Source organism: Camelus ferus, chromosome 7 (assembly GCF_009834535.1).
Source record: "Camelus ferus isolate YT-003-E chromosome 7, BCGSAC_Cfer_1.0, whole genome shotgun sequence".
NCBI lineage: Eukaryota > Metazoa > Chordata > Mammalia > Artiodactyla > Camelidae > Camelus > Camelus ferus.
Genome location: NC_045702.1, coordinates 82,669,897 through 82,683,287, shown reverse-complemented (window position 1 = coordinate 82,683,287; position 13,391 = coordinate 82,669,897). Strand labels below are relative to the sequence as shown.

The following is a 13,391-nucleotide window of genomic DNA, read 5'->3' as shown; positions in this document are numbered from 1 at the left end:
CTCCCCACCCTTCCCCCTTTGATAACCAGAGTTTGTGACTTACGGGACAATAAAAAATTCACTAAGCTTCTTTACCTATCGACACAGGAGAAAAGAATATGCTTTTATCTCCCAGAACAGCAGGGATGGTCCAGCCAAGTCAGGGTGTCCACACTCCAGGACGCTGCTGCCCACTTGGGAGGCAGCTGGTGGGAGTGCGGGGCAGGGGAGCGGCTGCATGTCACCAGCATCCTCCCCACCCCCCGGGGCGTCCAGCACTGGGCAGCAGTGAGGAACACCCCGACACCCGTGGTCCCGTTCCTGGAACTCGGAGGGGCAGCTGAGCCGAGTGTGGGTGACTGTGTCTCTTCCATTTCCAGGGTACCACCGCCTGCTTGCCCACAGTCCTTCCTGTCTCCCAAACCCGACTGATGAAACCAAGCCACGCAGACTGCAGAGTGAGCTGTGGGAGGTCCTGTCGTGCCTGGCTCCTGCCCGCTAGGAAGCAGAGATCCTACCTCCACCCAGAGGGGCAGCAGCCCGCCCTGACCACAGTGAGTGACGGCAGACCTGTGAGGGAACCCAAGCCCCACGGTCTGCCTCTCTCCAGAAGGACATCAGGCTGGCGGAGAATGTGTGTTTCCCTCCTATTTTCGGGAACCTGATCAGATTTGCTGGCTAATAGGCAATGCGGCCAGGCAATGAACGCAGTTGTAAGAAGGACATTTCAGTAGGATTCCAAATGAGGTGCTAAGTTTGCACAAATATTGAAGTCAATTCTCAAAAGTGACTTCTTATCTGCTCTGGAGGTTCAGGGTGCTACATAGGTGCTCTCTCTCTTTTTCATTGTTGAAGTATTGTTGATTTACAATGTTGTGTTAGTTTCTGGATATGGAAACTCCTTAAAAAACTAAAAATAGAGTCACCATATGATCCAGCAATCCCACTCCTGGGTGTACATCCAGAAAAGCTGAAAACTCTAATTTGGGAAGATACATGCACCCCAAGTTCATAGCAACACTATTTACAATAGCCAAGACATGGAAGAAAACTAAATCAACAGATGACTGGATAAAGAAGTTGTGGTATATATGTGATGGAATACTACTCAGCCATAAAAAAAGAATGAAATCATGCCATTTGCAGCAACATGGATGGATCTAGAGATGATCATACTAAGTAAGTAAGTCAGAGAAAGACAAATACCATATGACATCACTTGTATGTGGAATCTACAGACGTTCTCTTTTAAATTCTTCCGCCCCCTGGAAGGTTGAGCCCTGCATCACTGGGTGGATGTTTAAGTAAACTCTGCTCTTGGTTTTCCTCTTCCTTCCTTTATCCCGTTCAGGGAGCAAATGTTTACTGGGTCATTAGTATGTACCAGACACCATGCTCAGTATTGAGTATGGATACAGAGATGAATTAAACACTGCTCCTCCCCTCAGAGAGCTTTGTGCAGGAGGTGGATATTTAAGCAGTGAACTATGACACAAGACCAGGGAAGTGACCAGAGTGGTGGGCGAGGTCCCCCGTAGGAGGGAGAAAATGCAGGGAAGGACTTCCCATGAGGGGGAACAGGCTGAACTTGGAAGGAGCAGTAGGAAGGTCACCAGCTAAGCAAGGGCACAGGGAAATCCAATCGAAGCAGAAGGAACTCGGTGTGTAAAGGCCCAGCTTTACAGAAAAGCACGGGGGTGCTTCCAGATTCAGCAGACCTTCTCCCAGCTGCTTGCAGGAGAGTCAGGTGGGGGCAGCTGGAAGTGAGGGACGCAGGTCTCCCATGCCATGCCAAGGCAAAGGACCTCCTTCCCTGGAGGATAGGGAGCCACAGGAGATTTCTGACCTGGGGAAACGTTACCATCTGTTCCCCTTAGAAGCAACTCCCTGAAGCAATGATGGGGAGAGCAAGGAGCCTGCTGTGTCAGGAGAGCCCGAGCTACAAGCAACTCTGAAAGTCAAGTCCGTGTGCAGGGAGAAGCTGATGGTCCCTTAAGTCTAAACCCTTAGTACCATCTGCAATGTAGGCGCTCAGTCTCATTGCAGGAGGAGGAGAGGTAAAGGAACAAGGTACATCCTGGGTCCTTGAAGGGCTGTGCAAATGACAGGGCACTCAGAAGTCACAGTCACGGAGACCACGGAGGCACCACACGTGGCCTGGGGTCTCACCACCATTGCATTCATCCAGGAGTGTCACGTACCACGCGGCATCTTCTGAGACAGACGGTCCTTGTGCCTAATTTTGGGAGGGGCCTTTGCATCACTAAGTAGCACGTGCTCCAGAATGCTCTGCTCTTCAGAACTAATCAGGCGAAGCACATTTCAGGATTTTTGCATTCTTTGTTTGCAAAGCTTGGCCAACACATCAATGCAGAGTGAATTAGACCGACTTTCTGGAACACTGCGTTTGTAATCTTATATCGCCATAGAATTCGGTACAAAGGCTATTATCCTTCCCAGTTATAGCAAAGCAATGTTGCCAGTGGTGGACCAGAGCCAATTAATATGTAAGTTAAACACATATGAGCACATACAATATGACCTGTCCCATGCTTGGGACGAGGCATACGCTTTGGGCTGGCTTACAGTCTGCTGATAAGAAAGATAAATAAGCAATAATTTCAATACAGGGTGACAGACAAACCAGTTTAAAAGGATACAAAGGACAGGGAGAGAACTACTCATTGTGTGTGAAGAGGAAGGAAATTAAGACTTTAGGGCAAAGTGAAGAAGGTATGTTTTAGGCAGAAGGGAAATATGCAAAGGATGAGAGTCCTAAAGATCATCCACACGTGTTCAGGGCACAGGGAGAAGACCTGTGTGTCAGAGGCAGGGTCCCTGGGGAGGGATGAGGCTGGAACAGAGACGAGACCAATCTGAAGGCCAAGTGTACGAAGGTAAGGAGAGAGGTGTTTCTTTGGGGGAGAGTGAGCCCTTCCGAAGATAGAGGGGGAAATGCAGTCGTGAGTTCACCAACATCATGCTGTCACAAACTCTGTGCCCCTGAACAACCTCCTTCAGGAGCAACTCAGAAGTGCCTGCCACCTGACCTCTCTCATCTCAGCAGTACGAGAGGTTCTCAGCGCTGCTTTTTCAGATCGCCTATCAGGACAGAGGAAGGTACCATCTTGGACCAGAGCGCTCACAAAGATGCCAATCGTTAGGAACATGAACCATAACGGCCCTTTATCAGGACACAGAGGAATGGAACCAGTAGCAGCCCTTTCCTTCTGTTACAGTGTGTCGGGAAAGAACACATCCCCATCTGATGTCACTTCAATGTCAATACCTAAGACATTTTTGGAAGACAGCTTAGAGCAGAGGTGAAGAGTAAGACAGAAATAGCATTTGGCAATACGAACGGAATGCATCCGGTCTCTCTCCTTCTTTCTGTTGCGCGTCCATCCCTCTGCCTCCCTGGAGAAGTCACAAAGTCAGTTCCTATCCCAAGTAATACATTCCCTCGCAAATGCCTTCCCTGTTACCCACTGCGCCCACTCCTGCAGTATTTCTAGCCCACGTGACTCAATTCTGTTCTAGCTGTAACCAGTTCTCTTGGCCACTGCAAGGTGCACCATCTCTGTACCCAGGCTAGGAGATGAGGGCCAGCAGAGATGGTTGAAGAATAAAATAAGAAACAAAAACTGGTGCTATTACAAAGGATTTAGGCTTAGCTTCGGTGATTTAGGACAAAACGATTGGGACACTTGAAATGATAGGGAGGAAAATCAGCCCACTAGAGTAAAGAAACTTAGCAAGTACTTTTCTTTTTTTAGAGGAGATAAACCAATTTTACTGTCCCTCATTTTGTTATACAAAAATCTAGAAACAGGTCTGTAGAAGAACCAAATGAGAGGCAGGAGAAATAAGTTACAATTGAATTATTTTCCATGACATTGGGATGAAAACCATTTCAAAGCACGTGGGTCTGGCTTCAGAGTAGGTTTTGTTGTTCACTGGCCGAAGCCTGCCATAAAATTAAGGTGTTTGGCACCTTGTCTCCTCTACTGGCTTTTGACAAAACCTTTGAGGTCCTCAACGAAAGTGATGGACTCCCAGTGCTCCAGGGTTGTACTGAGTTCCACCAACTCCTCTGTGAAAGCATTGTCCACTCCTTAGTCTGCGAGGAAATCCATTAGGTGGTCATATAAACCCCAATCCGGGGAATCTGTGTTGAGTGTGTAATTAGTGTCCTTCCAGTAACGCTCATTGGTGGACTGAAAGCTCACTTCCTTGATGGAGAAAATGTCACTCTGGTCCCCCTCTTCTTGTCCAACCTCGTCTTCCGGGTAATGACAGCCCAGCACCAGGGCCGTCTTGCTGCCTTCCTTTATAACTTCAACCACAAAGTGGGGAGTGGACATCAATTCAGCCTCCTGTTCTTCAAGCTTCCGCCCTTGGGAGGGCTCTTTGTCTCTATCACGTTGGGGTGGGGTGCGGTTGTTAATGCTGAAAGTCACAGTGATCTTTTCTCCAGCAATTTTCCGCACTAATCTGGCTTCCTTCCCATTCACCTCCAGCTCCCAACCTCCAGACATCCTGGGGAGAGACTTCTACTTCTGTATTTTCTTCTCCTCATTAATCTCATCACTGAGGAAGGCAACAAAAGCTTTGCCCCTTCGGTGTGCAGTCTGCCACCACAGCCGCAGCCACAGGCGCAGGGCCACCCCCTTCCCACCCCACCCCCCAGGCTGCAGGAGGCCGGGCCGCTGCACTGACCCCGCAAGCGTGCTGAGCTTTGCAGCATCTTGGCAGCAAAGGCATCAGAAGACACATGCAGAAGAGCAACGACTTTTTAAACATGCTTATTTTACGCTCGCTACTGTAATTCTTGAAGAGCCTTCAGAAAAAGTCCCTTCTGACACTTGTCATACCAATGCATTTTTTTTTGATTTTTCAGAACTAAAGAGAAGGGACACTCGATGGAGGCAGCTTGGAGCCTATGAACTCATGGGCAGGAGCTACAGTCCACTGGAGATTTTGGAGAGTATCTTCAGTTTTGTAAAACTGAAAGTCTGGCACACGTTACTGTATCTAAAATAGATAAACAACAAGGACCTTCTGAATAACACAGGGAACTATAGTCAAATTCTTATAAAAACCTATAATGGAAAAGAATCTGAAAAGAAAAAAAAATGTATGTATGTACATGTATAACGGAATCACTTTGTTGTACACCTGAAACTAACATCGTAAATCAGCTATACGTCAATGAAAAATTAAAAGGAAAAAACGGAAAGTCTCAGACCATCACCTGAGTTTGTCCACGATACACAAAAGATGTAGCTGCCGCAGTGAAATGCCAAGCCCCAGTGCTTCCCCCCTCTCCCCGCAAGTTCTTGGCCATTTGCTCAATAGCACAGCATAGGTTTACATTCAACTTAATGGAAATACAATTTAATTTGGCTCTCTGTAACCATTACCAGAAGGTAAACCAGATGATTACCAGCTGGCTAAGACTTTTTTCACTCTTAAGCTAATGCCTAGAAGTCATAGGTCTCAATGAGATGGTAATATATTCAAGGGCTCTCACTGCCATTTCAGTTACTTAAAAGACAAGCCTTCTACACCCAGACAAATAGAAACTGAGAAGTCTCAATGATCTAGATACATTACAATAGTTTTTTTTTTTTTTCATTTGAGGCTTGAATTAATTATTCAGATAACATCTCTAATTTTCCATTTTACCTTGCAGGCAGAAAACATCAAAGATGAAGGTTTTGCATCCTTCCAGGGATCCACATCAGACACTGCATGAGGTAGCAATGACAGAGTCTGTCATCTGCCTCAGTTGCCGTTCAAACTGCTCATTAAGCTTTTGTGCAAAGACCCAAGAGACAGCGGAATTAAAAGGAAAAGGAGAAAGTGAAGAAATTCAGGTTTTTGAAAGGCTGTTCAAGGCGAAACATTAGTTCTAAAGAGGCAAGAGCCACAGGTCCATGCTAATGAATCTTAAGTGCATAGATTTCCAAGACATTAGCTTTGTTCTTTGCAGAGGACGAGGCTTACTGCCACCAGTCCTGGGAAGACAGCACACTTCATGTCAGCAGCTTAATTATGACCCACAGTCAGAGGCCAGCATCCTACTCTCGCTTTATTAATATTACTCCAAGGTCATTAGAGGCACATGTCAAAATGGCTTCAAACTGCTCAGGGTGCAACTCCTAGACAATCCCCATTTATTTATGCATTCAGTCAACAAATGCACGTGTCAAACACTTAGAAAATGAACCAGAGTGTTAGCTATGGCTTCTACCTGCTCTGGAAAGCCAGCACACATCGGTATGAAAAATTAACAACAGCCCGAGATACTAGATGGAGTCTCATATACCCAAATGGCAAAGCAAGCGTTACCAGGAAGAAACACACAAGCAGGGCTGCAGGGGGAGGCACGGGACGGATTCTTGCTGGGACTGGTGACTGGAAAGCCTGCAAAACAATTTTGGTGAGTGACTCCTGAGTGTCCCTGAGCCATCTCGCTTCTTGGTGGCCCCTGCACTGCTCTCCCTAGAGAATACTGGCCGCAGACAACAAACGGGAGACCGGTTCCACAAGCCTCCGCTTTATAGGACGCAAAACCAATCTGAAAGATGATAAACAGCAATCTCTATAATTAACAAGTTTCCATCTGCTGATTAGGAAGTGTTAGAAATAAACAAAAACAAACAAAAGTAATTGTGGTGTTTTGGCAAGGACTTGAACATCAGGACTGAAGTGTGCCCTTGCTTTGATTGAATATAATTCAATTCCGTTTAACAAACATCCCCTGAATATCGACTCTCTGCAAAGCTCTGGGCTAGCTGTTTAAGACATCATCCCTGTTCTCAAGTCAATGTAACTGACACAGAAAAAGCTGACTGTATTAGATGAGAACAAAATTAAAACAAACGCCCCGCCCTCCTGGAGATTCAATTCAGCAGACCGGGGTGGGGGGGCCCAGGAAGCTGTATTTTAACCATCACCCACAGATGGTCCATCACTGTCTTTAATGGGTGGTGGTCACAGAAAGCTGTAAAGAGGAGGCAGCCATTGGGGTATTTTAACAACTGCAATCAGACTTGGGGAAGCACAGGATGGAGAGGGAGGCAGTTTCCAACCAGAAGCAGAGCTACTGAGGCTGCCAAGCGCATCTTGAAGGCTGCAGAATCTTGAGAGGTGCCAGGAAGAACCTTGGGACAGTTCACTTCTAAACAGATTCAGCGGCCTTAGTTCACATCCGGCCTCATTCCTCAGTCTGGAGTGGCCAAACGGGCCATAAATCCGCATGTCAAGTGAAGGTGACATGGAAACGTTTGCTCTGGACCTGAGAGCATCAGTGGCGGATGAGAGCACTTCCTTCAGCTGGAGTCACGCCACCGTGTCCACGGCGGCACCACTGACCTCAGAGCTGAACATTCGGGTGTGTTTTGCAAGGGCCACGAGCCTCGCCCTCACCACTGGGCAGACACTGCCACCGCCTTCCCTGGGCATCAAGAAAAGCCAAGCCACATTCTGCAGATTCCAAGGACCCGAGGAAGTCCAGATGTGGGACTTCTAAGTGAAAAAGTGTCACGTGCTAAAATTTTGAGAAATACCCAAAAATTTAAAAAAAACTTATGCCCCCACAACAGTGCCACTCAGAAGTTACCAAATGGTCATTTGCCAATATTTCTTTCCTTTTTCCTGTATACACTTTGTTAGATAGTTGAGATCACACATTTTTGTATTTTGCTTTTTATGTTTGACTATTATAGTATATAAGCATTTTCTCTTGTTATTAAAAATACATCACAAGAATTTCAATAACTACAATATTTTAACACATGGATATTTATAATAATTATCACACTAATTCTATTTGTAGAAATTGAGATTGTTCTAATTTTCCTTATTGCAAGTGATGCTAATTAAGCTGGCATGACCATGTACCAGTGAAAATGTTCAAGCCAAAGTGGCGTTTTGTTTATAGAGTTGAGATCTTAAAAATAATCAAAAGCAAGATGGTGATGTCAGAGATGCCATTAATGTTTAAAGGCAATTTAGTGAATCTTTCTTTCTGTTTGTCTGATATGAATGGGTTTACAATCACTTGTCTCTCCCTCACCAAAGTGATGTAGGAATTACTGATTAGGGCTATGAATGGAGAGGTAATCAGGTAGAAATAAAGGATGATGTGAAAGTCTTTAGCGGGACTGGAAAACATACGTGTCACACAAACATCCTCTTCCATCAATCATCCAGCCCCACTCTTGCTTCTGCCCCCCTCCCTGTCCTCTGGTCTTCCCCTCAGCCTCCAAGAGTGGGCTTATCCCGGTCCAGTGCCCCGATGGTCCTCAGTCCTCAATCTTGCCGCCAGCACCCAGGATGCTGGGCCCAGGGAACATCCTTCCTGGTAGCAAAAATGGCTGGGGATTGGGGGCAAAAGCCTCTGAAGCCAGATTGACTTGGGTTTAAATACTCTTCCACCTGCTGTGTGATCCTTAACAAAAATCACCGGCCCTCTCCAAGCTTCAGTTGATTCAATAAAACAAGACCTGCCCTCCTCAGGGAATGGTTGCTGCGGCCAGAGTTGGGCTGGGATGGGGATTAAGGAGCCAGGTGTTAGCAAAGTGAATAACCTGCGTTTGCTTGGCTTTACATAAGCTGCTTCCTGTCGGATCAGAAGGAGCTGGTTTTCCAGCAGTAGTGGTGGCCAGTCCTGCAGGGTCTCTCTGGGTCACTTCCCCTCTCTCTGCCCAGAAAGCGCTAGTTACAAACACCCTCCCTCCCACCACCGCTCCCACGCTTCAGAAAGCCTGGTGTAGCGCTGTCGCCTACGTCTTGAAGTTCTCCCTGTTGGGGCCACCTGTGCGGATGCGCCTGTTGCTCTCTGAGGGAGGTGACGGGCCTGTGGAAGGTGCCAGCATGTCTGAGGTCACGGGAGACGCAGCAGTGAGTTTCTGCTGCCTGGCACTGAGAGCTGTCCCCTTTAGCGCGTGTTAGACCTTCCCTCCTCGGGTTTAAAGCTTACCTAAGGCACTGAAAGTTGTTTCTTATTTCGAGAAACAAAATCCCACCCTCCCACCACCGCACGGGAGAACTGTCTCTACATCTGGAGAGCGCCCTAAAGCACGTGATGCCCAAGACTGAGGACCGGACTTGGGGAAGGTGCAGATGCCAGGACAGAGCATTATTTGATACCAAAGCCCAGATGTTGCCCTGTCTCATTGGAGGAGCTGAGCTAAATGCAGAGCGCCCACTGCTCACTTCCTCGCATGATGGTGAAGTTGGGGGAGATCGCAGGGCGGCGTGAGAACTGCTGGATGGAGGAGGAATGGATGTCGCCTCAGATCGTGACCCACCCGGCTCTGTCCTCCACCCCTCCTCTTGCTGCTGGGGGTTCCCTGAGCTCCCTGTCAAGACTCCAGGCCACCCTGTGCTTAGTCCTTAGTTGGGGACGTGGGGTGAAATCCAGTTTGCATCTATTTCACTGTGACCTTGTGACCTGGTTATTAACTGGGCTTTGGGTGTTCTTATAAGTTAGCCCCAGTTTGGCCCGCGTGACTGTGGCTGGTTCCCTGGGGCCACATGACACGGAGGAAAGAACGCTTGCTTGGGATCAGGACACACCTGTGCAAAGAACTGACCACCAACGGGGCCCTAAGCCGGCTATGCGTAACCAGATCGGCCTAATGCTTCCTTCCTCTCCGAGCTTCAGTTCCATCAGCTGGTAACTATCCTGGACGGTTGTAAAAATTAAATGGAGAATGGAGGCAAGCCGCCTGGCCCAGGCGGGCTTTTGGCAACGGTACATGTCTCTATGGTGTATTCTCACATCTTGTCTTGATGGAGACGTCATCGCTCTCCGTGCTCCTCTGTGACTGGGTCCCTGCCTTGTCCGGCCATTCTCCCTGGACAGAGACCTACCCCTGCAATTCAGTCCCACCGTCAGCTCTCAGATCTCTACCCTGTCCACAGCCAGCCTGGGCCCCCCCAAAGCGGCCTCCTGGGCTCACCCTGCTGGCTCACACCCCATTTGCTGGGCTTCCTGGATACTCTGCCTGCACGGACCTGCCACTTGTCGTACGGGCTCTGGACCCTCCCGCCCACCTCCCCGGCGCCGCCTGTGGGCCAGGTCCAACCTGCACGCGCCTGATCCACCAACGGTCCTGTCTCCAGGTCCTCGTTCCCTTCCATTCTAGCCCATGACCTTCTGGCAAGAGACGACATCAGGGAATTTTCAGAAAGGGGCTGGAAGCCAACTGCAAACAGGGCCAGGCTACCCTTCACGTAGGAACAGCCTTAGCAAGTACTGGGAGACTGCACTCCACTCCTTCATTGGATGATATTTTTGAATGCCTGAGACCCACCGGGCACTGTTGTGGGCAATGGGAAAACCAGTGAACAGAGACAGAACCGGAGACAAGAAGTCCCAGCCCCTGGGAAGCTGGCATCTGCGCAGGCTCAGCACACCTGGATACTGACCGAGTTGGAAGGGGAGTCTGAGGTGGGAGAGGCAGGCTGGGGCCAGCTCTGGGGAGCCTTGAATGTGGGCAGGGGAGTTGGGGATTCAATATCCCTGCTGGGGAAGAACCCACGGTTGCACATGCTTCAGAGGGGGCGGGGGACGGTAACAGGATGAAAATGGACTCCTAGAAAAACGAGTCTGAGGCAAGAGATGGATGAGTGACAACAGCAAGCTTTTGCACTAGCATTTGGCAATTTACAAGAAGCCTCCTCAGCTGTCACGTCGCAAGACCCTCCTCCTGGTGGTGGTGGTGGGCGGGGGGCAGGTCCCAGTCCCCAGCAGAGGGGGAGCTGGGCTCTGAGGGGGCACTTGCCTGGGGCCCCAGAGCCAGGGAGCAGCAACGTGGAGCCTCAGATCCAGGCCTGTGACTCCTAGATGCCTAGTCTGTGTGCTTCCTTTCCCAGCAAAAATTTTATTGACTCCAAATACATTGTGCATTTTCAAGAAGCACTCTTGATTAAAAATTTTAGGAAACCTTATTGCAATGTTCCCAGAAAAATACTAAGCAGGGGGAAGATGAATAGAAATACCTGGGGTTATTTTTCCAAGTACACATGGGCACCCTGCCCCTCCTTCCTGGCTTTGCTCCCAAATTCTGACACTGTGGCCTCGATGCATCTAACTTGCAGGACATCCTGTGGCTCTACCGTCTATCAGCCTTGGCTGCAGCCTGTCCAGCTAATTGCCCTCCTCCTGTTGTCCAGGAAGCTCAGTCCTGGTGGTTCAGCCCTGAAGCGAGAGATGTTACTGTAACACTCCCCATGAGAAGACCCGAGGAAAACACCCCAATTTGTAATATGCGGACAATCATACGATTAGTGCTGGTGGGATTCCCCCCTAGCTAGCTCCATCCACGTGGATATCTAACCTGAGTCCCAAGCACCAGCCCACACACAAGTTCTCCATCAACCCAGCCCCTCGTCTGCTCTTCCCCATCTCAGTAGATGGTAACTCTGTTATTCCAGGGGCTCAGGCTGAACACTGGGAGACATCCTTGCTCCCGTGATCTGCCCTCCTGCCTGGCATCCCCGACCTCATTCCCACCCTTCTCCTCCCTTGGGCTCCAGCAGCTCTGCCTCAGGACTATTCATTCAGCCCATCGATCACAGCTGTGCCAGAGGACCTCTGCCCTCACGGCTCCCTCTGCCACGATGCTTTTCCTCCAGGGATGTGCAGGGCCCTTCATCCCCCTTCCCTCAAGCCTCTGCTCCAGCATCACTCATCACCTACTTGTCTGCTCATCCCTAATCGCCCTGCAGCAAGTAGCATCCTTGTCCCATGTTCACTCACGTTCCCCTTCCCGCTGCGCTCTCGTCATACAGTTTAACACCACGGACTAACAAATACGCATCCATTTGCTTATTGTCCATCTCCTTCCATTACAAGTCACGTCTAAATGAGAACCAGGACTGTTTGGTTCACGCGTGGTGCCCGGGACACAGCAAATCACTCAGTAACATTTGAATAAATGAACATTACTGCCGTCGCGGTAGGTAAATACTCTGCAGATCTACTGACTTTCCCATTTAATTAGCAGAGTCATTAGATGACCGCCCCTTCCCCACTCTCCTGGGAAGTTGAGTGCTTCTCTGTGGGCACTCACACAGCATCACGCAGCTTCCTGAGCTCTGTCCATGACTTCCAAATTGTAAACAGACTGTCCAGCAGGGGTAACAGGTGTAATTCTGGGTGAGGTTGGTTGGTGATGGCTCTCTTAGGGGTAGCAGTTTAGATTTCTATTGGATACAAAACATTTTAAGGGTGGTGAACAGAAACTCTGTGTATCTGCCAACAGTGGTAGTAATGGAAAGATAAATGGCTACCATTTTTGAGAGCCTACAATTTGTCAGCATTTTTGCTAAGCATTCTTTTAAATATTTATAAATATGTACATAATGGACTATATAAAATATAAATAATATAAATATATTTATATTTGAAACATATAGAAATATGTGTATAAATGAAATATAAATATGTAAGGAAATTTATGAAAATATAAATAACATAAATAATAACATCATATAAATATGTGATATAATATAAATAATATAAACAAAACTGACTTTAGATTTACTTGTTCCAGGGTATAAACTAAGCAGGGATCAACTACACAACCAGGAAAAGGGAAGAGGGAGCAGAAAATGCCCTCAGCCAGCCTCCCTGCCGTGCCGCACTCTTCAGAGGAGCCAACCTGCGCCCTGCAAAGGAAGGTGTCCTGAGGGCTCCCCGTGGCGGCAGCACAGTCCTGGCAGCTTCATCACTGGGTGCACGCTTGGTGCTTCACCAGCCCCAGTGCACCCAGCCCTCTTCTTCAAGCAAAACCGGTTTGGACTGTGCTGACTGCTCACCAGGAACTACAATCCATCAATGAAAGAGGAAGTGCAAATGGGCTCTGTCACCACTGGTGTCAGCTACAGGAGGCGTGGTCTCCTTTGAGCATCTCTCCTTTCAGAGGAGCGTGGGCAAGGGTTCCCAGTCCTGACCCAGCGTCTGGGGCAGACATCCCTGGAGCCAGAGTTCTCGCACCCCTCACTCCCTTTCTGTATTTGATCGACTTCTGCCCCACTCTGATTTTCTTCTTTTCTGCATCCCAGATGGGCTGTGCACACCCAGTGGAGGGAGCCCTGGGGACCCCTGACCAAGAGAAAGTGCCCAGTGAATTTCCACTGTGACAGTCACCCAGCTGCTGCGTTTACTTACTTAAGTAGCTGAACACAGCAGGTACAGCCCTGTCCTCAGGCAACTTACAGCTTAGGGAGACAGTCAAGGAAACATAGAAACACGCACGTCATATGCACTTAAGAATTGCAATAAGCCACGGAGGAAAAGATCAGTTGCTATAAGAGAAGCAAGATGAGGGGAACCTTGGAGACAGCGGCAGAGAAGACCTCTCAGCAGAGGTGACACATGATCTGAGATCTGA

General features: G+C 48.6%; 2 protein-coding genes across 2 annotated transcripts in view; both read right to left on the bottom strand.

Moving 5' to 3' along the window:
* HECW1 (HECT, C2 and WW domain containing E3 ubiquitin protein ligase 1) overlaps nucleotides 1-13,391 on the bottom strand; it is a 323,530-nt gene that overhangs the window by 181,082 nt on the left and 129,057 nt on the right. The gene's annotated exons all lie outside the window — the stretch shown is intronic.
* Nucleotides 3,987-4,620, bottom strand: LOC116665063 (complement component 1 Q subcomponent-binding protein, mitochondrial-like). The gene has a single exon (XM_032484278.1). It carries the CDS (start codon nucleotides 4,515-4,517, stop codon nucleotides 4,095-4,097), a length of 423 nt encoding a protein of 140 aa, XP_032340169.1. The 5' UTR covers nucleotides 4,518-4,620; the 3' UTR covers nucleotides 3,987-4,094.

Coding starts and splice junctions, on each gene's coding strand:
- LOC116665063 (XM_032484278.1), bottom strand. CDS start 4,517: ATGTCTGGAGGTTGGGAGCTGGAGGTGAATGGGAAGGAAGCCAGATTA.